We start from the raw sequence: 26,323 nt of genomic DNA, 5'->3' as shown, positions 1-26,323 counted from the left end.
AAACTCAATTTATGATTTTAACTGACTGAGAGTTGCTAATAATCGACTACATATAATGCTTGACACTATTGTATACTTACAATCAATTAGAAGACTATTTAAAAGTAAATTACCAAACATTAAGAAATTAAGCAATTATAATGAGAAAACGATTTGTATGGTTGTCAGAGAAGATTTGAAATATTATATAATTTTCGCTAGCATCCCTCCTCACGATACCTTCTAAAGCCTGGCTACGCGAGCGTGTCTAATTGCGAAATTCTGCATAATATAATGACAATTCAGTTGAAAACATACATTTAGCCGATAACAGACTCGTTCGTTTTCCACGATAATTCCGGAAGTTTTTTCGCTCGGATACAATGGACAATGACTTGTCAGCGATTAGGATAAATTCAGGATATCCGATACTTAGCTATCCGAAAAATCATCGTCGTTGCTATTATTATGATCGACAAACAAGGAAAAAATCTGTCCTGTGTGGAATCGTGAAAACTCGTTCATCCTCGATCACGATCACGTTTCCACGTTGTTTATGTAATTCATTTTTCCGTGTTTTCTGTCCTTTCAGAGGATACCTGGTATTCTCCGCACAATTATCCACTCTAGGTATATAAGCAACGTTCTAAGTCCGAACCTGACCAGAAGTTAGAAATGTGGCTGTCCAAGTTCGTGTTTTGTGGATTCGTGGTTCTTTGGGTTTGTGCCGACCAGGATGTGCAACTGGAAATTCCTCAAGGGATCTTGAAGGGATTGAAAACCGAAACTATCCTGCACAACAAGCCGTATTATAGTTTTAAGGGTATTCCCTATGCGAAACCGAATGTTGGAGCGCAGAAGTTTCAGGTAAGTAGAGATAATACGTAGGAACATATTCAATTTCTTGTCTTGCAATAGATTTTATTACACCTGCGGATATCCAGTTTATCAAATTATCCAATATCCAATAAATATTAATATCCAGTTTATCCAATATCCAATTTGTCTTGAATATTTGCAATTTTATAAAATCGTTTCTAATCTGTGAAATAAAATTTCATTTCTTGATATCCCCTTTGATGTTACTGTACAAAATTTAATAGGATTTATAAGAATAAGTAGCTAAATGTTCCATGTATGGTTGTAACAGTATTTATATAACTATAGAATTTTTAAAATATTTACATAACGAGGCTTTCACAATTTATAAAATATCTATGCCTAAAACTCGATTGTTTGTTAAATATTTTTACAAATTTTAGTTACCAGAAGCGGCCGATCCATGGGAAGGAGTGTACGACGCAACCAGGCATCGTCCTCCGTGTCCATTTTATTGTATCATTAAAAAAGGTATAATCGGTGAGGAGGATTGTCTTTTTCTCAACGTTTATACCCCCGTTTTGGACAAGGAAGCTCGTAAAGCTGTTATGGTATGGATTCATCCCGGTGGCTGGAACGGTGGCATGGGAGACGATACTTTGTTTGGACCAGATTTTCTGGTCGAGAACGATGTTGTGCTTGTTACCTTTAATTTTAGACACGGAGCGCTTGGTAAGTGTAATGAACTTTATTAAAATGAACGGTAGCTTTTAAAAATTTTTGCTCACGATAAATCTGTTGTATTTTAATTGAAGAAGATATTTACCGTGTAATTGCTATTTATTGTAGGATTTTTGAACACGGCAGATAAGAACGCTCCTGGAAATGCCGGGTTGAAGGATCAAGTTATGGCGTTGAAATGGGTGAAGGATAACATACATTTCTTCGGTGGTTGTCCGAATAGAGTTACTATTTTCGGCGATAGCTCTGGTGGAGCTTCTGTTCAGTATCACATGCTATCTCCCATGTCTGAAGGTAGTGAAAATTCCTATTTCGTATACTTAGAAACATATACGATATATTTACAACATACAATTGAAACATTTTTGAAAGTTTCTTTTCTGAGCAGGTAACTTTTTAGAGGTGCAAGTTAGGCGTCATTTAGTAATTTTAAATATTTTGTAACATCGTAGGTTTATTCAGTGGGGTTATACAACAGAGTGGATCAATTCTTAATCCATGGGCGATAACTTATAATCCAAGAGAACAGGCCTTCATGTTAGGAGATGCCCTTGGTATACATACGACAGATTCTGCAGAACTAGTTAGCAAATTAAGCGACTTTCACGTTAAAGATATCATCGCAGCCAGCAATGAAATAATGAAAGATCAGGTATCCGATTAATAAAAATATTGTGATCTTTATTTTACTTTCTATCCTTCTATTTTTTTTATAATTGAATAATTCCTCGAACGATCATATTTGCTGCATTTAAAAGTAAAAAAAGGAGAGAGAAATAGAAATTAGACTTTGAATTAGATTGTATAAATTAATATTGAATTGTCCATCAATCTTTGAATTAAATGGATTAATTTGATTTTGAATTATTATTATGATTTTTTTTCTTGATATCGAGAGGAAAGAGACTCAGAAGTAAAAAATATTTGATTTTTTATGGAATTATAGAACACCCTATCTGGACACTCGCAAGCTTTCATCCCATCTGTCGAAGTTGACCTGGGACAGGACGTGTTCCTTCCAACTGATCCTTGGTCCCTATTAAAATACGGAAGGATAGCGGACGTGCCTGTAATATCCGGAATTGTAGCCGATGAATGTGCATTTATGGCGCAACGTATGTGATATTCATTTCTCAATTCATACCCAGTATAAATTACACATCTTGATAAAAGTTATTTAAGAAATACATTTGCGTCTTTCCAACATTTCAAACTTGTAAACAGAGTGCAGGTATTTATTACAAAAATTCATATTTTTATATAAATACATAATTATCAATGCGATTAGGCATTATAATGAATATTCTACTTTAGATATTTTATATCTAAAATTAATTTGCCACATAAGTGAATCAAAATTCCATGCATTTTTGCATCTTTAAATTTTCCATGAATGCAGAAAAATTTTGTACACTGTTGAATTTTCTAATTCTGTACAAGCGCATTCAAATGCGGTGCATTTTTTCGTCATTAAAGCAAGTAATCTAAAAATTCACAGTTCAGTCACAAATATTATTTGAATTTTTTAGTGATGATAGATGGTATCGGGGTATTGAACACTGAAGCAGAGAAATTTCTACCCGAAGATTTGAATATCACCGATACGAATGAAAAGGAAAAAGCTGGAGAAAGCGTAAAGCAATTTTACTTTGGCGACAAGAAAGTGTCAAAGGAGAACTTGAACGAATACACCAAAGTAATCACAGATTTCTCAAACGAAATCGTTTTTTAATTATTATTTTCTAAAAGTGGGTATATTTTGCAGATGATGAGTGACATTTACTTTGACGCTGGAGTATTGTTATCCCTCGATATCATGAAAAATCGGATTTCGGCTCCCATCTATGAATATTTATTTTCCTACGAAGCACCAACTGGTTTGATGAAAAGCATCTTCGGTGTTAGCGACGGTAAATTATCTTTCCTATTGAAATCATAGAAAAATTAAAAAACTCAGATATCTCTATTTTCTTTCAAAATATTTACGATTAACGATCTATCTACTAATTAATTAACTTACTAATTATTTATTTATGTGGGATGGTGTGACGTCAGGGAAGGACGTGGCGTGAGGGGTGATTGTTTATAAACGTTGTCAAGATATGTTAATGTTGTCAAGGAATGTTGTGAGCGTTACCAAGGCTTGTTAAAGGAAAAATGAGCGTGGTAAATGCTGTCAGAGTTGAATTTATCGTGGTCGAAAGAAGTTCATCGTGTTGTTGTGACGTAGAATTAGTGAGTAACAAATACACGAAACGCGATATTGTATTCGATTTTGTGAGAGTGCAACGATATTGTGTTTATCATACTGTTCTTTCTGTTATTTATAATATCATTCCTACATTTATAATTTCATTACTATTCATTTATTAATAATTCATTATTATTACATGCAGGTGTTGCACATGGCGATGATTTAGGCTACCTGTTCTATTCCAATTTTTTTAAGAATTTACCAGAACCAGGTTCGTCAGCAGAGAAAATGACAAATATTATGACCAAATTATGGACGAATTTTGCAAAAGATAGGTTCGTAACTACATTCATATTTTCAATTCAATTATGTTTTACCAATTATCGATCATATGTGTTATACGTTAATTTTCAGAAATCCAACGTCAGTATTAGATGGAGATGTCACGGTGAACTGGGAACCAACGGGAAGTGACGATAATTATCTTAACATTAATCAAGAATTAAAAATGGAGAAAGATCTAATGAGAGATAGCCACGACTATTGGAAGAAGATGTATAAAAATGTCGTGCTATGAATGCTTTGATGTACGTGTATATATACACAGATAAGTATTATTCGCTCAATATATTCGATATAACGAAAGCTACAGATACGATAATAACAACTGTAATTTAATTAAAACACCATAAAATACAATATTTTACTGTAACAATTTACATTCATTAACATTTCTGTTCCCTTGTTTATCATTTCAGGTTTTGTTAAATTATTTTCTATTTGTGTATTCATTAGGTACATATATTGCTTAACGCGAGAAGAATGACAAATAGCGGTAAAAGATAGCTAAGAGATCAAACAGAAGATAAACAAAAATTCAGATGAATCTTTCCATTGAACGATCTCCGCCTTCGTGCTTCGAAACGTGCCGCTTCAACACAGCTTTAAACTCGCTATTAAATCCAGCGAAGTCTCACCAACACGTTTAAACGTCCCCAGGCCACGTTATCAAACTACACTTTCCTACTTTCCATTCACTGAGCACCATTCTGCGTTCTTCTCGTCTCGCCTCGTTCTTGGCTATTGGTTCACCACTCGTATTCCTGTTCTGTAGTTATCAGGCTCCCATGTTTTAGCAGAAACGTGCGTTCGTTCGTCTACGAACCAAGCGTCTGGCTAAGGCTCGGTGCAGACGAGCGATATTTTACGCGTACGACACGGTTGCGGTACCGTTGGAAGAACAGAGAAATAAAGTTCATCTGTTTCACGAATAAAGCATACATACGCATGTATTTCCTCGTCCTTCCAATCCGTTGCCGCTGCCGCGATTTGTCGCAAATCGCTCGTCTGTATCAGGCCCAAATCTTACGTAGTATATACAAAAATTGCATAGAGATTGTCACGAAACACGAGAGTTCTAGAGGGATAGGTGTTTAAATATTCTTCGAGATGTCAGAAATTTAAACGTTCAAAAGAGGTGACACTGCTGAAGATATTAAATTCTACGGTAAAATTATCTTTGATGCTAACACATTTTATCTGCGAATAATGATTTCGATTTTAAAAAGTGGACAGGGAACCGTGGACAGAGAAATTGCGTTTCTTGCGATGCATCGAATTTTCTCTGTCGAGTAGGACATAAGACATTTTGTTATTCGGAAAATTAGTAGAGTAGAGACAAATGTCCATTAGAGAAAGTAACACGCATTATAATTAATAGATAGACGTTCATTGTTACTCGACGTGTCTCGGATAATACCCATTTTTGTTTTTACTCGGTCTATTTATAAGGTAGTGGTTATGATAGAATTGTAGGCAGTACCCTCTAATTATATTATCTCGAGAAGTATCTCGAGAGTAGCCGGGTACTCGAGATATCCGATTTAAGCGAATACCACTACTCGCTTTTGTGCTTCGCTTGTGTCAGGAGCACAGAAAAACGAGGAATTAGAATGTTCAAGTTACACCATACGTCACATAGCGCGTACGCGCGTTCGTAGCGTAGCGTAAGGCGTAAAGTACACGATTTACTATCTCATTCACAATCACGCGTCACGAGTCATTGATTGACGAAGAACGCGTGAAGCGAGAATCGGTTACGATTCTTACGAAGAATATCTTCGACATATTATTTTACGAGAGTTATTTAACTATTTGTGTATACATATACTACATTATATATATGTATATACGCGTAAGTATAAGAAATAATAGATTTTATTGCACAGCAATTTTGTATTATTTGATTAGGAACGAGAAACTAGAAAGCTTGGTGTATCTTGATATTTACATGGTAATTTTTTAAGGTTATAGATAATCTAATTGTTTTAAACTTATAGGTTTGTTCAGTTACGTACGTTTATTATACATTTAATTATTTTACGTCTGTAAGTTACTTATTTCGCAGACATTTATCAATAGTTAACGTAGAAGTGTCAACGTTGTGTGTAATATTAAAGAAATGATCACTGATTATGCAGAGATCTAAGAAGATTTTCGTTTCTTTATTCATCGAATTATTCGGTTAAAAGTAATATTACCAATTAGATTAAAATATATAATATGGAAACCGCGTTAAGATCTACAGTTTCTAAGACATCGGCTGAAAATATCACTGAAAATATAATTATTTGAAAAATTAGGCAAGTTTCGCTACTTTCGAAAGTCTCGATAATTAATATATTACCATTTGTCAATGTATATTGCATTTTATTTTACAAGGCTCCTGTAGTTTTCTAGGAATGTAGAGAGACGAACGAGAAGGAACGCAGTTTAGAGACTTAAATTTGCGCGCCGATTCTCATCGCAAGAGTCATTCGATTTTATCGAGGGACGTGGAGCAATCGAATGACCTCGAGTCTGCGAGAACAGATGATCGAGATGCTACTACAGTGAACCGTTTCCCGAGATGATCTTCAACATCTCTTAATCCGGCTGTCATGCAGAGACAGCAGGTATTTATTTCATCTTACACAATCTCTGGACCAATTTGATTGCTCGAGCTATGCCACTTCTTCTTCTTCTTTCTCCCTCCAATTTCCTTCCGAGTAATCATGTATTAATGTTTTCACACAGTGAAAACGGTCAATTACAATTAAATAGACGAATTTTTAACTGTTCAATGAACCAACCTTGATTCTTTTTTAATTAACAACACAAATTTTATCAAGTACGTCTCCTTAAAGAAGTATAATCAAATAGTTTTACAAATTTTTTTAGTTATATCGAATTACTATTAAATGGACGACGAAGTGTTATCTTCTTAACGGTGGAATTTTTGTCTTTTTAATGACTCGTATTATTTTTATCGAGTATATCTCTTCAAGAAATCTGTCTTTAAATAAGTTTTATTTAATAGAAGTTATTATTTAGAAGTTATTTATGTTGTTCAGTTAAGCCTAATTATTTTGTGCTTTTAAGTTGTCTACTACGTAGATATTTATTGACATGTACCTTAAGTTGACGATGTTCTAGATATTCTATAAACGAGGATGCAACGTGTTATATGTGTGTGTTCATAGTAAGAATATAGAAAATGAACGTTTACAATGGTGGATGAATGTTGGCAAACTGTGTGATATATTCGGGTAGTATATGGTACAGAGGGTAGATCCGACCAAGTTACTTTTTAATTGCAAATAAGTACACATTTCTCCTTACCCTTATGTACGTCATTGCGAAGTACTAACTTAGCTTTTAACAGAAATATTTTACGGCCACTTATACCGCCATATATTGTATAAAATTGTACGAATGGAAGATTAAATATTCTATCTTTAAAAAAAATGATATTTTAATATTGAACTATCGATTTGATATTTCATACTATACGATCAATTTATACGGAGAATTAACGAGTGTTGTTTAATAAGTCTCGTAGTCACAAGTATCATCAATGGAAGCCATTTTCTTATTGAAGGAATAACTGTACGCAAACTTATTAATGCTAACTGTACTAACTGATGCAATTACTGGTATAAATAAACCGAACATTAGAAAACGGGAAATGCAACAAAAAATGCGTTTTCCTTTCCGTGTCAGTAGAGACTGTTTGGGTCGATGTTTCGTATTTGTTCGTCACTCACTTTCGTGTTTCCATCGTAATAGGGTAGCATTTTAGTTAAAGAGGTACGCCGACAGTTATAGTAATTCAAGCTTCATATCTATCTATATCTACGCCTACATACAGGCGACTTATTCTTATCGTTGTACTTCCACCGTTCATTTTAAGTTTGTAAATACTCAAGTCGCAATCGAGTTTCTACCAATTTTTATACGGAGCACGTTACTTCGTATCAATTTAATATTATATTCCGGAATAATTGTATTTTATAATTCGCGCATTGTTAGTAAAGTTTATATACGAGACAAACTATGCAGTTTGTTATCACATTTTCTAGAATGCAGAAAAGGAAATTACGTAAAACGAAGAAATAAAATTCTCTGTGTCAATATGGAGTATTGTAAGTATCGACACGCATAAACATCCGTGTTAACAAATTTTTATTCACAAAAGTATTTGGTATCCAATTTCCCATTTCTTTGCAGAACATATGACAGAAGCGATCGACGATTCCTGTGATTCCGTCCGTTGAAAACTTAAGTATTTCGTGACGCAGCTTCAAGAAAAGCTAACTACTTCTTGCAAAATACTTCTTGTAAAATTCCTTTATGTCGATCTGCATCCAATATACTAAAATAGACAGATCCATATTAACAGATCTTATCCCAGAACTTACAAAAAATTAACCCTTACGAGATACTTAATAGCTGTGAAATTAACAAAGAATCTCAACCAAGCGATTAAACGTCTTTCCCATTTTCTTCACACCGATCTAAGAGCCAAAATATTGAGCAGATCTCTACATTATTAAATCACGCAAATATTTAGTATCAAATTTCCTGTAACTTTGTTAGAAATTAATTCTCCGGAGGCAATAACGATGCAATTAACAAAAAAAATATAACTAACAGAAACAATCGTTAACTTTCATTCACTTAAAGTAAATTATCTTGATAATCTAGCAACTCGAAACGCCATTTAACAATTTCTTTCATTACATTTGGAAGGCCGTCGAGATGATCTTCAGCTCCTACGTATTCATAATACAAAAGCTCAACATTTCGTGATTTAACACGGACCACTTTTCTTGTATCCTCTGGCTTCTTGTTCCGAGTTTCGTGTATGCTATCTCTATCGAATCATTCGTTCAGCGGCTTCTTCGTGTTCGTTTCTCCTTCGCTCGAGACAGACGGAGAAGCTGTCATCGAGTTTTGTTTGATCGTTTTTCTTCGAGGAAACGACATTTCTACCTCTATCGTTGTTGTTTGTCGCGTTGTTTTATCAGATTCACAAGCTCGTTGACGGACGAAAGGAGGAATGTTGGATCAGCGATCTATGCGTTCGAGAAAGTGTCGACATAAAAAATTCCCAGTATTCCTCTTTGTTCGACCATAGCAGGGACGTATGTATATTGACTTCACGGTCAAACAGGCTCCAATTTGGGATGGCTCGAGGCTTTTTACAACAGGAGAACAGGAGTGGAATGAGGCTCACTCTCACGAGGGTTGTTTTTCTACTCGGATTCTCTAATCTTTTATTTCTTCGGTCCTCAAACTACTCCCTCGATTCTCGGCCTATTTCTCGGAAGAATTTTTCATACGAACCTTCCGGGAGCTAAATCGATCGGTTCTACTTTTCAACGTTAAATTCTTAAGAAACGAACGACCAATTTTCATAAATTCCTCTTTTTTCAGGTAATCGGAATCTACGGAATTACAATTGCAATTGGTACACGTTATTTCCTTACGCTGTTGCATTAAACCTTTTAAGAAACGAGTAAGTAAAATTACGTATCGTTATAGGAAGACTGAAAGATTTAACAACCATGGAAAAGAAAAAGCCAGATCCTGTAACCGTTTAATTAACTTGCACATCTGTTCCGGACTATTTATTCCTTTACGAAGCATTTGAAACCTCGTACGAGTTTGTTGCAAGAAGATGACATACTTAAAATAGTACGTTCTAACGTAAATTTCGAAGATAGTATTTGCAACTTTTCGTATTCGCCACTCTCAAGTAAAAGATGTAATCCATACCCTATTCGTATCTTGTGTCAATTTTTTCGTCTACTCAATTTTGAGAGTTAGAAACATGAACTATGAGTTAGACACGGAGAAAGCTCCATCAGCCGATTCATTGATATCGGCATCCTCCTCTGAAATAAAATTCTTTATAACTTGAAAAATAACATCCTTTTCCGATTCTTTCGTACATCATTTGCTTGTCTCGCTACTTTGATGTAGATATAATCGAGTCTATAAATATACTCAACATCTTTCGTATATTCTCAGTTTTCAGATGTTTTATTCATCACAGCAGTTCGTCAGAACGTACATCCGCTGTACCCGTAGCCTTATGCGCGCGGTACGTGCTATACAACGCACAGCTGAAAAGATAATAAGCGAAACGGTTCAGGGCCAAGGGAAATGTTGCTCTGTATCGTCCATCGTCCAACATTACCGATTACGATATGTACATAGTCTGAAACTAAAGCTAAAAACAACCGATCAAATTCTCATTCCTCTGCTCAATCATCCTTTAGCTCGCTATTATGTACATCTAACCACTCTCATTGCCAAACTCATAATTATCCGATTAAATTAAAGAGCGTGAAACAGGTAGACAGAAGTAATTGCAATATGTGGAAGAGCCGTGAACGCGTCAGTCGTGATAAACACTGTGTTGCGGTGAGTTGGTGGCGGATATGAAGCACGTGGAAATATGCGCGCGACGGGGGTGGCTGGCGGTGGCGCTGTCAGCCATCATCGGCAGAGATCGATAACCCGGGATTGGTGTGCGTGCACACGTTCGCGGCGTCGAAGGGAACACGAAAAAAAAGGTCGAAGGAAAAACGAAGAAGGAGACGCGCGTAAAAAGACTTCATAAATCGGGGCGGCTGATCCGTGATACCCCACTGCGCGAATCCTCTCGTTCACCATACGATCCTGGCCGTAGTGAGATGGCCGGTTGCTTAAGTGGCCAATCCTTCTGTTCAAGGTCCCTCGCCTGTCTCCAGGCGTTCGTCCGTCGAAAGTCGGTCGGAGAAAAAGATGTTCCGGAGGTTTTTATCGGCTCCTTTCGAGGGACGAAGCGTCGCCGTTGCCCGCCACCCTGCCAGGCGAACATCCGTCGATGGAGGTCATCTCCACCTCTAGAGCTACTGGAAGGGGACCTCGGATGCCATGCGCCACGTCGAAGGGAGGTAAAACCACCCTGTAGTCGGGGAGAGCTTCTGCTCGTCGACGCGGCAGCGCCATGCTTGTGGTTTGCGTAAACATGGACGATAGATCGTGCATGATTTTGTTATTGATTTTGTTTATTCCCTCGGATAGGTGGATTTTGCAAGATTTTTGACCCTGTTCTTTCGCTAAATTTCGACCCTTTGTCATTTTTTTTAATTATCGAAGAAGGTACATCGAGTTTGGGACAAATACGGAACAAATGTCTTTTTATCGATACGTGCCATTTTCCTGTTTCAATTTCGCGCGAAATATTTTCTTAAAACGTTAAAAATCTTATTGGTGGAAACAAGATCGCGATGTAAAAATTTGGGATTACAACAGGTTTAAGATCTTTCAGTATGATTTTTTGACGAGTCGATGTTTGATCGGAGTTTTGGGAGTGCGCGTATTGCAATAGAGTACCTATTCGAAGTTTGTTTATCGGTGTTCGATGATAAAGTAACTGTGGTAGGATACACGTGACTCGAGATGAATTTCTAAAGCTTTTCAAGTTTTCGAAAGAACGTATACGTGTAAATTTTTGGCTTTTGCATTGGCACTTGAGAAAGATCGTGGTAGTTTTCGAAATTACGAAAATGTTCCATCGCAACTAAACTTTAACGATTATTTATTACATTTATTAATTTTTGGTACATTTTTAAGTCGTTTAACAACGTGTTTAACATTACACAGAGCATTTGGGAAAGTTTATACTTTATTTTATTCAAAATGATTAAGAAATTCACCCAATTATCAAACACCTAGGAATCCATTGGCAGATGGACGAGAAGAAAACGAGGATTATCGGAAACTAATACGACAAGGAGGTTTGCCGATGGCATTACCTTTCGAACAGGGTTACAGAACCATTAATAGGAGTAATGATCCTCCAATAAGGATATCTCAATATTAAAACAATTAGAACCCAACAAACAAATATTCGATGTCTCCAACAATCTAAAGATCATTCAATTGCTTTGTATAATCCTCGATATGATATCCTTATCGCGTTAAAAACACGCTCACAAAACGACCCGCGCACAAAAAGTATGACACGACAAATTTACCAAGACGTGAAACACAAATTAACAGAAAAGCTTCAATTTCATTTAACGAAAACTCCTGATATATTCCCAATCCTGTCACTGAAAAAATATCATTAGCCACACACGAAACAACGTAAAATTTAAGGAAAGTGGTACGGAACCACTTCGAACACCACACACGCCGTAAAGTCCTTATAGCCAAGTCCGTAACCTATTTCGCCGTCTCTGTCTTCCTCGTGCTTCACTAAGAAAGTTGCTAAAAAAAGAGAAAAAAAAATAAAGAAAAAAATGCAATCACTCATCCAATGCCTATCTGCCCGCATTCTCTGCGTGTTTCAGCCTCAACCAGTCGAAGACGCGATCGTCGTAAGATAAATGACGTCGGGGCAAATATCTTGAGAGAACTTGAAGTATCGAGAGTTCATCAAACGCACGGGGGTGCGTATCGACGAGTTCGATAACCAATAAATACAGGGTGCTCGACGATCGGGAATAGGAATTCCCGATTGGTTCGTGGAACGGGGATGCATACGAGACCTAGAGGTTTCGTTTCCCGTGGTGTCTACCACGGGAAGAGAATCGATAAATCGAACGCGAGCGCTCTCGCACGTTTGATGGAAACTCGACCGGAAATGGAGCAGGCTGTCATCGTTTCCAGAAGGTCTGGCCAATATTTTCGATAATCGTTCTCGTCCATCGGTTTTCTATGGCTCGCAAGCACGTCAGGAACTAGATTCACCCTCGCCTCGAGGGTGGTAAATCGAACGAATATGTCTCGCCGCGCGGTTCGCACGAGTCGCACACTTTGTATTTATTGGAAAACAAGGGCGGTTTGGTAGCAGGATAGCACGAGGTTGCAGGGGGTAATTTTCAACCCTCCTGGGAGGGTGGCTGCTCCCGTTATATTCATTCAACGAGTCACGAAACAGTCATTGACTGGTTGCCGCTAGTACGACGTGTTTCCCTGCGTTGGGGTTTCGCGCAGCTGGCTTCTGAACTTCTATGGCTACAGGTGGTCTGTTTCTATGGCGGTGCCGTACGGTGAAACCTTATGGGTATAGTGGGTAGTTTGGTCGCGGGTATGCTGACTATGTTCGTGTATGTATCACTGTGTTGTCCCTTCTACAAGTTGTATGGGTGTTTGCGGATTATTGAGAATTAAATACGTATTTTCTTCTACTGAATTTTGAAGCTTTATTTGAAGAAACGGATACTTGTAACTTGCAGCGCATACTATTCTTCACGAAGTTCATGCATTTACGGGAAATAGAATAGTTAATTTTTGGATAGTAATAAGGAACGTCTTGATATTTCTAAAGGAGAGCGCTCGAGATTCGAAACCTTGTTATCAATTTCTCTATTGAATCTCATTTTACAGACTACGTTATCTGAATTCCACTGCAAAACCCTAAAGAGAAAGAAACGCTAGGTCCTCATCTAATTTTGTAATCTCAACAAATATTTACGAACAGCTCTAAAACTTCGTCCGAAAAGTTTATACAAATTTGATCCTCAAGCTTACATTGTCCAAAAGAAGAACTAACGCCTCTTGACCTATCCAAATTTATTTTTTCGATAAAAATAATCTGACCGCAAGCACCGAACGTCCATCGTCGAGGTTCTCTGATATCCACCAGCCGACGTAGCTGGAAGAAAAGCGGCGTGGAAACGGTCGCGCCTCTGACAATCTCTAAACTGATACCAACCAAATGTTTGTTCGATCTTAAAAAGCGAACGAACGAGCCTTGCCAAACAGATTAAATGACGGTAAGGAGGTGGCTTGTGCACGTTGCCGTGATATTAGAGGAGTATCAACATTGCGGGAGTTCATTCTCGTTCGCTTCAATGAATTAATGTTCGATCATGACGTGGCGAACGTGGAGAACGAAGGGGTGAGCCACCTCCAAATAAAAGCACATAGCGGGAAGCAGGTGGCAGGAAGAACCGGGAACAGCGCCATTCATGGAAAGAAATGGGTTAGAACAGAAGAGACACGCAACTATTAGGAACCTAGAAGCTTTGAACAACGTGCTTGACCCTGATTTTGATCGGCGCCACAATCACACGATAGATCGTACCGTTAAACGTTTAATCTGTATTGCAATAGTTGATATTTTATATCATTTACAAAAAATCGGCGACTAGCTGATTCCTTGTGATCCACCGTATCTATTAAATCTGTTAACGATTATCTCTCGTCGGGTGTTTGAATTTTAATGTAATCTTTCCTTTTTTCTATATCGACTAATAAATGTTTGAAAATGTTATGCAGTTAACGATAACAACGATAACGTGGTTCTTTATAATTCGTTCTATGTTTTAGCTGTGTTAATATTAGCGATGATTTTTTTTTATCAAACCTTTGGATTTTAATATCATTCGATTCTTTATTTAATCAGAAACGTTTGTAAATTTTACAAATTTTATAAAAATGACAAGAGTTGGTACGGGGAAGATGTTTTGTAAAATTGTAGGAGCAAAATAGGCCTATCGGCGCTGAAGCTTGGCCGTTGCACCAATTGCGGTTTTGTACTCTTGGCAACGAGGATTGCAACAAATCGTTGTAAACAAAGTAAAGTTTGCAATTACACAGGAAAACAGAAGGTACAGCGATGTATTACCGATAAGCTGGACGCGTTACATTTGTAAAGTTCACCTACTCGACGCCTGCTAACCTGATACGCGATGCGACATTTTGTATTTAAAAAAAAGCTCGATTATCGAGTCACGTGATTGTTCGACGCGCTCTCATTAACCTCCCACTCGATGATATAATTTATTGGAACTCGTTTAAGAGGGAGAAACCCTCCTGCATTAATGATGATAACCTCTGGTTTAATATTTGCTAAATACACATCACACGCATTTTCCACGTTAAAATCGTCAATTGGAATCGTAATTTTCATATTAAAATATCGCAATAAATAGATAGGAATATTATCAACAATAATATATAAAGAATAATGATAGTGATGAAAAATAAACATTAAAAATATGTGTAACGTTAAGTCGATTTTCCATCGATCGCGAATTTCTGTATTTCGTATGAATATTTACTACGTTCAATTTTCAAGTTAACTTTAAATTCAAAGGAAACAAAAAGTTACTGTATATTAACTATATTTCGTAAATCGTAATCGAATATACATATCAATGTATAAACGACATTTGATAATTTCACATCGATGGAATCCGAATTCGTATTAGCTAAAAACGAAATTTTATTAATGCGTTAAAAATACATTCGACTTTATACTATAAGAGATTAGAATACTTTTAACATAACGTTAACATACATTAATATTTTACAACATATCGTACTATTTACAATCGAATAACGTTTAATAATATTTAACTCCATAACATCGAAACTCAAAAATATCAATATAAAAATGTAGTTTAATTTAACCGTTGTAAATACATTCCACTTATATTTAAAGAAAATATAACTAATATAATAGAAAATTACCATCACGACACTTATATAACACATGTAAATGTGTATGTATAGTTAGCATAGTATAGGTAGCATAATTCTTCGCCTCTGAAACCCAAGGGCATCAATATAAAAATTTAATTTGTAAAAATATGCGCTACTTAAAAATCCATATAAAACTATCTAACGCGTTTAGAAGAATGTTTGAAAGTTTCCTACGCATATATATGCTTTGTAACAATTCCTTTCTTCGTTGTACACGTACACGATATACACACGTGCGTACTACGAAGGAACCCATTCATCTTACTCCGGCCGTTGTCAATGACCATTTTTTGCTTACGGATATTGGATAAGTGACAGCGCAAGGTAACAGGGACGCATGTGACTCAAAGAAGCTCGTGTCTCGTGATGAGGGGCGTTGTTGTTGCGAACATTAATTAGGGTGGAACAATAGAGAACGAGAATTTTTACCAGGAAAGTATCAGGTAAAGGAGATCGAGGCGTGGGAGTAGCATTGCACGACGACGCGGGCAAAATCGAATGCTTGTGACTCCGATGAGTGGAATGGGCTGTATCATTCGCTTTTTTTTACTCCATTTTTATTGCAAATCGTTTTCTTCGATGTACACATGTTTTTACGTTACGTTAATTAAATCTCTGGTATAACTGTGTTTCGTGCAACTGAAGTATTGGAAATTGCGCTACGTTCTCAATACATAGTGGATTGTATCGAAGAATAGAAATATATTTTTTTTTAATTTTACTATCTTTATTAATTTTAGATATTTATTGTAATTTATGATACAACGAAGAGAGTAATGACGGTAACTTTTTGTTATATACAGTATCCTTCCGTTTAAAATTTCATTTAATCGGCACCATTGATCCATATAAACGTACAAATTACATAGAGTATTGTTCAATTATGGTGAATTTTGTAATGCGCGTAAATTAAATATTTTACGTATTACGCACAATTATAACTATAATTTATTAATAAAGTTAAACGAACGCTGTTATAAATTTCAAATAAAATTAACAATAAACGTAATACTATTTAGATTTAAACGTGAAACCTATTAGCGTATCGATATAATTATAGCTGATGTTATATATGTATCTTGATTCTTTTACCTGAAAAACATAACACGATTGAAATACAGCTTTTTTCTCGGTTTATAATTTCATTCGATCAATAATAAAAAATAAAATCAACGCGATTATACGTTGCGTGTTGGAGCTGATAGAACGTGAAAAGCGTATTAAAGTATTCTAAGGACAGGAATGATTGAAGGGCCTGAGGGGTAATGCGTGGCCTTACCAAGGAATCAGCCCCCATAGAGAGTGTTCAAAGGGCCCGACTACTTCTTATGTGTTCCATATATAAATACACACGACCGCAAGACGCGCGTACGCACACTTTATTACGTACAGTGTCGATTAAGAGTTTGTAGCAGTTGCTCGCAGTTAACCATGGCAAATATTTTAAACTTAAATGTTAAAAAGCTGCTCCAATGACTTTTTAATTTCAGTATTTTGTATATAAAATTACGCTTAAACACGATATTTCAATTTCAACGTCTAAACATTAGACTCTTCTTCGCGTATATTTCATGACATCAAATATTTTAAATATTTCAAAAAGATATTGTATAATGCATCTTACGTATTCCATTTAATCATAGAATAAAAATTATTTCGAATTTCTTAATTCCAACATCCTGACTACAGAATAATCTTTCATCTAAATACAGATAATACTTCCATTCGACATCCAACATTAAACACTTTCATCGATACTTCATACGATACTAAATATCGATCAATTCTAATCAATTGCTATTTCCAAATTCCACTCCAGGATAGAGTAATCCCGGATGATAAATCTTGGATAATAATTTACAAATAATTTCGAATTATTGATTCTCAAATATCGTCGTGATTTCGGTATCTGTAGATCGCAAAGGTGTCATGGATTATCGAACTTTTACGGCAAAGCAATCGCGACAGTTCGATTAATCTCTTGGTTAATTCGCGTGTGAAGGTTTTAGTCGACACTGTACGCTCGTACGTGGCACCACCATAACTTCACCGCGCTTTGCAGACTGGGTTAGGCTCACGCACTGCTGCACGAACGTGAGTTATCGGGGAAGCATGATCTCCGCCTTGCTCCTGTGGCTTCTCCTTTACTCCTTTTTGGTGGTGAAGCCAAAGCCTGACTACCGTCCAACTGTGCAAGGGACGCATAAACAACGAGCATCCTCGAGATACGTCACACACGACATCCGTTTCCTCGAAATATTTCCTCGCGTGCACGCCGAACACCCTTTCCTCCAAGTTCAGCCGTTATCGTACCTATCCAATTGAATTTATTTGTTTTGCGGTTTTAACATATTTGCGCTTGTCGTTCTTGTACTTTTACACGTACGAACATTTTAAAACGAGTGAATCGTATGCAATAAATCATATACGAACACAGGACGACGACCAGATTGTTCTTTAAGCCAGAAACTTTTCAAGTCAAACAGCTCTAAAAATGAATAGCGGCGAAACAAATTGATTTTTGTTGCATTAAATTCCATTTCTCGAGTTATGGATAATTATGTAATAGAGTTTTAATACGGACGTGTTAATAAATTAGAAAAATAGTGGATTTTTAAGAGAAGAAACGATCGAGTCTAAATCTTCCAACATGTTAGACACTTTCTTAGCGAGCAGTTAATTTCCAACAGATTAAAATAATAATTTTGTAGATCTCGTAATTTCATAGAGTTACGTCGACGATCTGGTTTCAGTTAATATTTCTGAAATTATTAATCCCTAAATGGATATTTCTTCAATTTTATATATCCTCGTAACCTCTTCTAACATTCTAAACTACATTTTATTTCACAGAGTATATCCACCCTTAATATCGTTCGATATTAACACTGTACATATTCTCACGTAATTGTTTCGATATGAAATTCCTTTTTCTGCGAACGTACTCACCATTTCATCAAAAATAGCGATTCCAAGTAAATTGATAAACCGAGTTATATCGTTAGCATTTGGCATGCTCATTAGCATTTTTTATTTAGGTCTCAGTACTCGTTGAATTTACCATTACCTTAAGACGTTATCGCGTCCAAAATATTTCACGATGTTACACAAATCATTCTCAGAGAAAAACTCGCAGATCCACAAGTTTTGTAACCGATATATATCATAACTACGACGACATAAAATAAATCGCAAACGCGTGCGCATATCGATCGGAGACGCGTGTCCCCGGAAACGCATTTCCATTCACGATAGGTACACGTGGCACGCACATTACGTCATCTTATCTACACACGCATTATTAGGGTTGCAGAACTTGTTCGCTGTTCCTTTGTGTGACAGCATACGTAGCTTCGTGTGGTGTGCGTGTTTCTTGCCAAGGGGGACGTTCGTTTGTGGACGCGCGACACGCGTATACACGTACGGATAAAGGGTGGTAAATTTTGAAACGTTGAACAAAGAAAAAACATGCGCAGCACTAGGAGAACACGAGGCAAAAGGGGTTGCACGAAGCATCTGGAACGACGATCTTTTTATTGTAGCTTTCTTCAGCCCTAACCGGGTCAAACGAGGGTTTACGAGTATTTCTTTTGTACCGTGGAACGCGAGATATCGGGCCAAAGTAACGGACAAAAGCAAGTAACATTAAAGTGAACAGAATTCATTCTTATACAGATAGATACAGTGAAATTATATGTTTAGACTTAAATTTAGATTTGAAGCTTTAACGTGTAAGATGTTAGAAAACCTTTGAAAGTATCAATACTTAATTATCCTTGTAAGGAAAATTACGAGTTCGACAATTTGAATTTTGCTTTCGAACTGATAATGGACGAAAGGAAGTAACTTTAACATGACTGGAATATATGTTATGAAATTGTATATTTTGTCGGATGTAATGCTTCAACGTGTTAAATGTATATTTTGAAGGTAAATTTTCAAGGTATTAATTTTTCGTAATTATTTTAATGGCAGAAAGTTATAAGCTGGGCGGATTGGATTCGTTCGATGATGAATTTTGGGCTACGCTTTTGTGGGATGTAAGGTTAATTGAGGGTAGAGGTCGAACGAAGAAGATTGGAATAAAGGAAGGAACGATGTGTTTCATGGTGTTTTATTGTGTAGGTATAAAGTATAGCATAGTGGTCACTAGGTCACGCAGAGTGCTTTATAAAGGACGCTTGACCGCATCCGAACAATGGCTCTGAGAACATAGATCGGGCTGGGAACCAGGATCACAGAAGTCTGCGAGGGTGGATGACGTTCCGATGTACGAAACCACTATCTTTCTATTTAGTTTCTACGATAGAGAATGTATTATAAATAAAATACAAATTATATTACACATTGGTTTAAATTCTTTGAGTGTCGACACCAACATAAATAATGGAAGGAAGAGGAGCGGATTGTTTAATAGAATATTTGTCAATCATCAGTTTACTTTAAAGAATTTTTAAATTTCAATTTACTTTGTATATTTTTTATATATTAGATATTCTATTACTTTACATATTAGGTCAGGTACTCTATCGTAATGTAATATACGTAAAACTCACTATTATTCAAGTACTTTCTTTGTATGTAACGCTATTTATGTAATATGATTGTAAAAATATCTTTCCCAATTTTTACCTTTCACGATATTAATTTATCATTAGAACAGAATTGTACGTATTGCACGAATCGTGACAGAAAGTAACAAACTGATATATTATTAATAAATAAATAACAAGTGGTAGATGATAAATATATCCATTACCTGTTAATAATTAATAGACAAAGATAAATTTCATCGTTAATAAGACATACTTCGTGAAAAATAAATTTCACCGAACAAACTAACAAATTTATATTTTAATAAATAATGAATACATAATAAATATATCGATCGTCCATTAATAATTAATGAATAAGTACAGTGTATGTGTTACTTTAGACTACGTTCACTCGTGATCTAACATAAATAAGATCAACAGGTATACCAGTACATCAGGTTTGCAATAACAAGTTTGAAAGCGCGTGGTCACGAGGTTCAGTGTGCTGACTAGAAAAGCGATTAGGATGGATACGTGAACAAACGAACTAGTACTATTTAGTTTCTCTGCCAGTTGTTGGTAAATCATGATTTAGAATCAACCGGAAAGCAGATTGTCCGAAGAGGTAGCTAGAGGAGCTAAACGAGCTTAGGACAGCGCTCCGAGGAACGTCTAAACGCTATACATACCCGGCTATGTGTGTACAGTGTACACACATGCCATATCGCGTTACTACAAAATCACTATGTACTCCGTAGCTGGTCTGTTCTTATTCTTCGAGCGTCAATCATCCCATTCATAACTTTCTATTTGTTACACCGAATTCTACGAGACTCATGAATGAATAACATATTTCTCGACATTGATAAAACGAAAAATATATGAATTTACATGAATATATGTGGTAATAAAATAGTTTTAATTGAAAATAGTTTTACGAGAATTTTAAAATCGATGGCGCGATATACTTTACAATAACAAAAATATTTTAATCACGCGTAGCGAATAAGGTAATATCTGTTTGTATGAAAGAAATTGTTTTTGGTAACATAGGGATAATAATATCGAATATTGCCTTGTTAAACATTTTTTTGTGTGGTGATAATGGGAGGTAGAACGCAAATAAATGTATTTAAATCTTTTTCTTCCTTTCGAAAGGTAAGATTACAAAATAAGAATAATTTAGGAGAAAAAAATATGAAATAAAAAAGAAATTAAACTTTGGAGGCGCCGGGTATCGATCCCGGTACCTCTCGCATGCTAAGCGAGCGCTCTACCATCTGAGCTACGCCCCCTGTTATCAAAATCTTATCTTTCCCGCGTCTCGATGCCGCGATTTAAATTAACAACTATAAATTTCATTATTTTTCGCAATAAACTAAAACATTCTGATAGACGAAGTTACTTTTTAACGTTGAAATAGTTTTTCATCGTAATCAACTTTTTATCCATTCCCTTGTAATGTCCTTTCCTAATAGTATAACCTTTATGTCACCTACGAACTATTTTTAAAAACAAAAACTTGTTTCTTACGTTTTTTATAAAGTTATAAACGTATTAAGAAACACAAAAAAGCAACGCTGCTTTAAATTCGTGTATAAAATTCTGTTAAAGCAAGCAGTAATTTTACGTTATGGTATAGTTTTATAAGAGTTATAAGAATGCTTTAGAATCAAATTAGTTGCCCTTCAAGATGTGCCACTTGTTTCATCCCCCACTTGTTTCGTTTGCTTTCTCATTTGACCACATGGCGCCACTTCGTTCGCAGGATTGCAGAATGGTGAAAGAGGATGAACTCCGTATATACACGTTATAGTACAAGTACTACTTGTTTTCAGATTATCTGTTAACTTTCTTGTATGCGAGCTACTATGTTTCTTGAATATTTTAAGTCAACTTTAAAAAATTTAAGTGACAAGCTTGCAGGTTTTTATGGAATGTTGTGCATAATATCCCGATTGCACTAAAATAAGAGATATGTACATTGCTGGGAAAAGAGAAAGAATAAACGAGTTTTATTTAATACGATAGAATAAAATAAAATAAAATAAATATCGATCGTGAGAAAAATAAATTACACGTATATTATACTTTCTCTAAGTTACTGATAAATTCCAGTAAGTGAGAAATTAGAGGAGCAATTCCATTTAAATTTTAACTTTTATAACTTTTAACTAGCCATTTAACTTTTGAATTAATTTTCAAATTTTTTGATCTTGCAACGATGACACCTCTTATTCCTAATTTACACGACTATTTGGTATTTTTACTATAGCATAGCGTACATGGTGTAATACTCCTACTTACACCAAATACTTCTTTCGTTTCTACTATCTTCCAATCTACTTTTTTCAAAAATATTTTATCCTAAAAATAATAAAGAAAATCGATTTTCACGATACACGATACCCTCATTTACTAAAACATCCTCCAATCTTTAATTCACTTCACATTCTACGTATGTGTTACTTTCTAAACTTCGGAAATCTCTCCACCTCGTTTCCAACTTGTAACGCCAAAACCGATAATTTTTTCAACTCTCAAATTTCCAATCTGCCTTCAAAACTTGTCTTTCGACTTTCCCTCAAACTCTGTTTTCAGAATATTTCTCATCCTTTTTCCTATCCATTCTTCACGCACGAGCGGCGCACAGGTCGTTAAAAAATCACGACTCGGATGGCTTAACACGAGATTACAGCTGGTCGAAGAGAGCTCATCGGGTACATGGCAAGGGATGAAGCTATAAAGATGGGGTGGGTAATCGATCAGGGCCGCGCACTCGATATTCTATCGCTTTGATATTCGATTTCCAGGCGATTCTATCGGAACATCGACGTAGACGGAACGCAACAGTATCGTTTCGCGATAACCATAAACAGAGTCAGCCAACGTTTATTGGATTTCGAGGTGGCGGCGTACCGGAAAGAGAAAGCCGATATTGACGATGAAAGTGTGACCGAGAGAAAGAGGTCCTGCGAACCTCTGTGACTCTATGACAGCCTGTTACGTCAGCAGGCCTCTTTTCCGATAATTTGCCCCTCATTAACGTAAAAGTAACGCACACGCAGTTGGAGGGGATGACGTTTTGGATTTTACGGCTTTAAAACGTCTACGTTCTGCCTCCTTTCGATGGCTGCGGCCCTGCTCACCGTTTGCTCTTATTTTCCGATACCACAATCCACCCTCTCTTTTTATCCATTCTTTATCGCTCTACGTCTGTGTCGGTTTCCTTCCTGTCCCGTGATTTTGTTTTTTCGCATTTCGTAGCGATTTGCCGATGTTATCGATAAGTAGAACGCAGATTTTTATGTATTTGTAGGAGATCCGAAAGCGCATAATCGTAGAAAGTACGTATGATATAGAGAAATATATCGAATGTCGAAAGTACGAAGTATTAAAGTGGTTTTTGTAATGCTTATCAGTAGATAAAACAATTTTCTATCGAAGATCTGCTTCTTTAATTATGTTTTCAAGAATATAAATTTGCACAAAAGTGCGCAAGGTCTATCGACAAGCACAACGACAGTGTATTAAGCATCTATAGCGTTGGTCAATGATATTATTAATGAGAACTGGGAGTAATAGCGATAGAATTTTAAGATCGATTCGAGAATCTTTAACGTTTTAAATCTCGTAGAGAAAAAATGGATCGAAAGTTTCTTGGTACCGATGCATCTACGATTTCCACAATGTTCAATATTTACGACGAAATCGAGCGGGTTTAATATTTCGTATTGTATGTTTATCGCCACTGTAGCAAATTACGCGGCAAATGAAGATACATTAGATGACAGTCATGTGAAACAGTGGCAAATTACCTCAAATTGAAGCAGTGTCTTTTAAATGCTCGAAATATTCCCTCGCAGTAGAAATTTCGTTTTGACGTAACGTCGTCTACTTTCGGATATTCGGACGTAAAAATACGTGGCGCTATTTCTGTCGGATAATTGTCTTCCGACAGCCTGTCTGGTGATCTAAATCGTATCGTTCTAAATCTTGCGCAAAGATTCGCCTTCAATTTCAACGACAAACAAAGAAAAATAAATAAAGAGATATCGATGGACGTTGGTAGAATTTCACTTTCTTCGTTTTGATCGTCTCATTGAACATTACAAGGGAGAAGAGTAAATTAGAAATCAATCGATGGTCGATCATTAATTTTACTAATTTTCTACTAATACGTTTCTTCTATACGGATGAACAAAAATTTTAATTTCTGAACGATCTTATCCGAAATTTATAACGCATCTGGATACGCAAGATGCGTATACTTCTGAATTGAAGAGATTCGCATTTTCAAAGGAATTTCTGGTATGTTTACTATAGATAGTTGGCCAGCTTTCTAGTAGCTTCTGTAGTTAGGCTAACACCGTTCAACTATTCAAAGACTGAGCCGTTCACTGAACTATTTGCATGTAAACAGCTGTAGAACTAACAAATTTGTTATTTCATAGCCAGGAGCGTGTATCGAGTGGCCGATACGATGTATCATATTTGTAGATTTTAAATCGGTTTACGTACGAGAAGTTGCAACAGATTTGAAAATCGAACTTACAGGAAACGTTCGAGCTTCGATTAATGGGACTATTATATCGTTAGAGGAATCGTTTAGACTTAAATTGCTCTTGATGAGAGTATCTTCTAAGGCAATGTAATCTTTTAATCGTGTATTATTTAAGTACACGGTAGCAATTCTGCGATTACGTAAGCAATTTTGCATAAAGTCGTCCCGACGATTTAAATTGCTCGTTAAGTATTCGAAACAATTATACTATTTTATGGTTTGTTCAGACATCGAAGATATTTCAGAGCATTAACTCAGTCCTGAGTTATGATCATGGTCACGCATGATGCGCTATGCATAAAACTCCTTTTATGCGTTTCGTGTGGAGGATGAAACGCGCGTGATATTACTCATAGGCTGACCTTTGTCAGTTCTTGGACGTTTATCGGTTGCATTTCCGCTATGAGAAAGCGCGACAGACGAGAAAATGCGCACAGTCACTGTGCTTGTTTCACCAGTTCGTTCGTTCCAAACGGTTTCAGTTATAGCACGGTGATCGATGCCAATGATTATGACACAGCTGTATGGCTACTGAATATCCCGCGTGAACTAGATCTACAATGTTGTGGAACGAGACCTGCGGCAAATTCGTATATAATTTAGAATTCAACGATCTTCGTATATTTTAGAATAATCGTAGAACTACGAAGCGGTCCGCTAACTTTATTTAACGTTATCCGCGGTAGCGTTCGCATAACAGAAATTTCGAACTTTCAATCGCAGATTTCATACTATAAAACTTTTAATTCTATAAATAAACGAAGTTTCCAAATAAATTTGAAATTTGAAATTTAAAGTTGGAGCGCTTGAAAATTTGAAATTCCTAAATTTCCGACTTCATAAGTCAAACTACCCGAATTCGATGTGTATTTTTAACTTCTTTGCACGTTCCTCAAAGAATTAGATATTACGGTACGAAGAAATGATTTCTCTAAGAATAAATCCGACGAATTTCAGTTTTAATAGAAAACACTAGGAGACACGTGGCTTTGGATCTCTTATTCGAGTTCCAAATTTATTCATCCACTTCGCAGAAGTTTATCTCGTTCTTTCTCTTAAACGGATTGCTTACTAAGTTTCCTTCGAAAATGATGAGACGAAATCTTCGTAAAAATAGTGGTGGATCGGTGAACGTTATGGTCAGAGGTTACATTTGTAGAACACATGGCGGGTGTTATGTCACGAAAAGGAACGTCGAGTCAAGTGCATGTCTGACCCAAGGCGCCATAGGAATAGCTTTGAAGCGTGCTCGCAAACTTCCGTTATTTATAGTACAACCTGACCAACTACATATCTTGGGTACGTTCACCGGCCAATCGAATCTGAATTCAACGTTTCGGTTTTGGCATAATGAATGTTATGTGCCGTTCATCCACTGTATCTCTACATTACTCGTATTTGCATCTACGCTTCGTTTTCCGCCGTTTGGCCGCATTATCTCACGCGTTCCGAATTTCACGGGGCAATTTCCAACAGATTTATTGGGTTATACATCGTGTTATTCAAGGTTCGCGGATGATATCTCGAATGAGAAGATTTTCACGAATATTTGGATCCACGTGTAGTTTGATGTATGTATTTCTGGACACACTCGTCATTTTTTATTGGACGCAGACGAATTAGAGAATTTTGAAAGAATTAATAATTGAATTATACTCTGGTTCATCGTTCGTGTTCTTA

The 26,323-nt window shown here is 36.2% G+C and overlaps 2 protein-coding genes and 1 non-coding gene across 6 annotated transcripts in view; 1 reads left to right on the top strand and 2 right to left on the bottom strand.

Annotated features, from left to right (window-relative positions):
* The window catches only part of LOC138181989 (xaa-Pro aminopeptidase 1), a 46,669-nt gene that overhangs the window by 10,139 nt on the left and 10,207 nt on the right, over positions 1 to 26,323 (bottom strand). The window lies entirely within an intron of this gene.
* Positions 596 to 4,448, top strand: LOC138181992 (esterase FE4). Its single transcript, XM_069117429.1, has 9 exons — positions 596 to 846; positions 1,242 to 1,530; positions 1,648 to 1,833; positions 1,992 to 2,191; positions 2,486 to 2,654; positions 3,069 to 3,235; positions 3,305 to 3,449; positions 3,936 to 4,068; positions 4,148 to 4,448. Exons 1-9 carry the CDS (start codon positions 655 to 657, stop codon positions 4,308 to 4,310), a joined length of 1,644 nt encoding a protein of 547 aa, XP_068973530.1. The 5' UTR covers positions 596 to 654; the 3' UTR covers positions 4,311 to 4,448.
* Positions 21,302 to 21,374, bottom strand: TRNAA-AGC (transfer RNA alanine (anticodon AGC)). Its single transcript has one exon. It is a non-coding gene; the product is annotated as a tRNA-Ala (tRNA).

Source organism: Bombus flavifrons, chromosome 7, assembly GCF_040668555.2.
Source record: "Bombus flavifrons isolate JBK064 chromosome 7, iyBomFlav1_principal, whole genome shotgun sequence".
Classification (NCBI taxonomy): Eukaryota; Metazoa; Arthropoda; class Insecta; order Hymenoptera; family Apidae; genus Bombus; species Bombus flavifrons.
This window is presented reverse-complemented; position numbering and strand designations above follow the sequence as displayed.

Excerpts from the sequence above, each read along its gene's own strand:
- LOC138181992 (XM_069117429.1), top strand. The coding sequence starts at position 655 with ATGTGGCTGTCCAAGTTCGTGTTTTGTGGATTCGTGGTTCTTTGGGTT. Across the intron at positions 2,655-3,068 it reads ATGTGCATTTATGGCGCAAC|TGATGATAGATGGTATCGGG; the intron begins GTATGTGATATT and ends TGAATTTTTTAG. Across the intron at positions 3,236-3,304 it reads ACTTGAACGAATACACCAAA|ATGATGAGTGACATTTACTT; the intron begins GTAATCACAGAT and ends TATATTTTGCAG.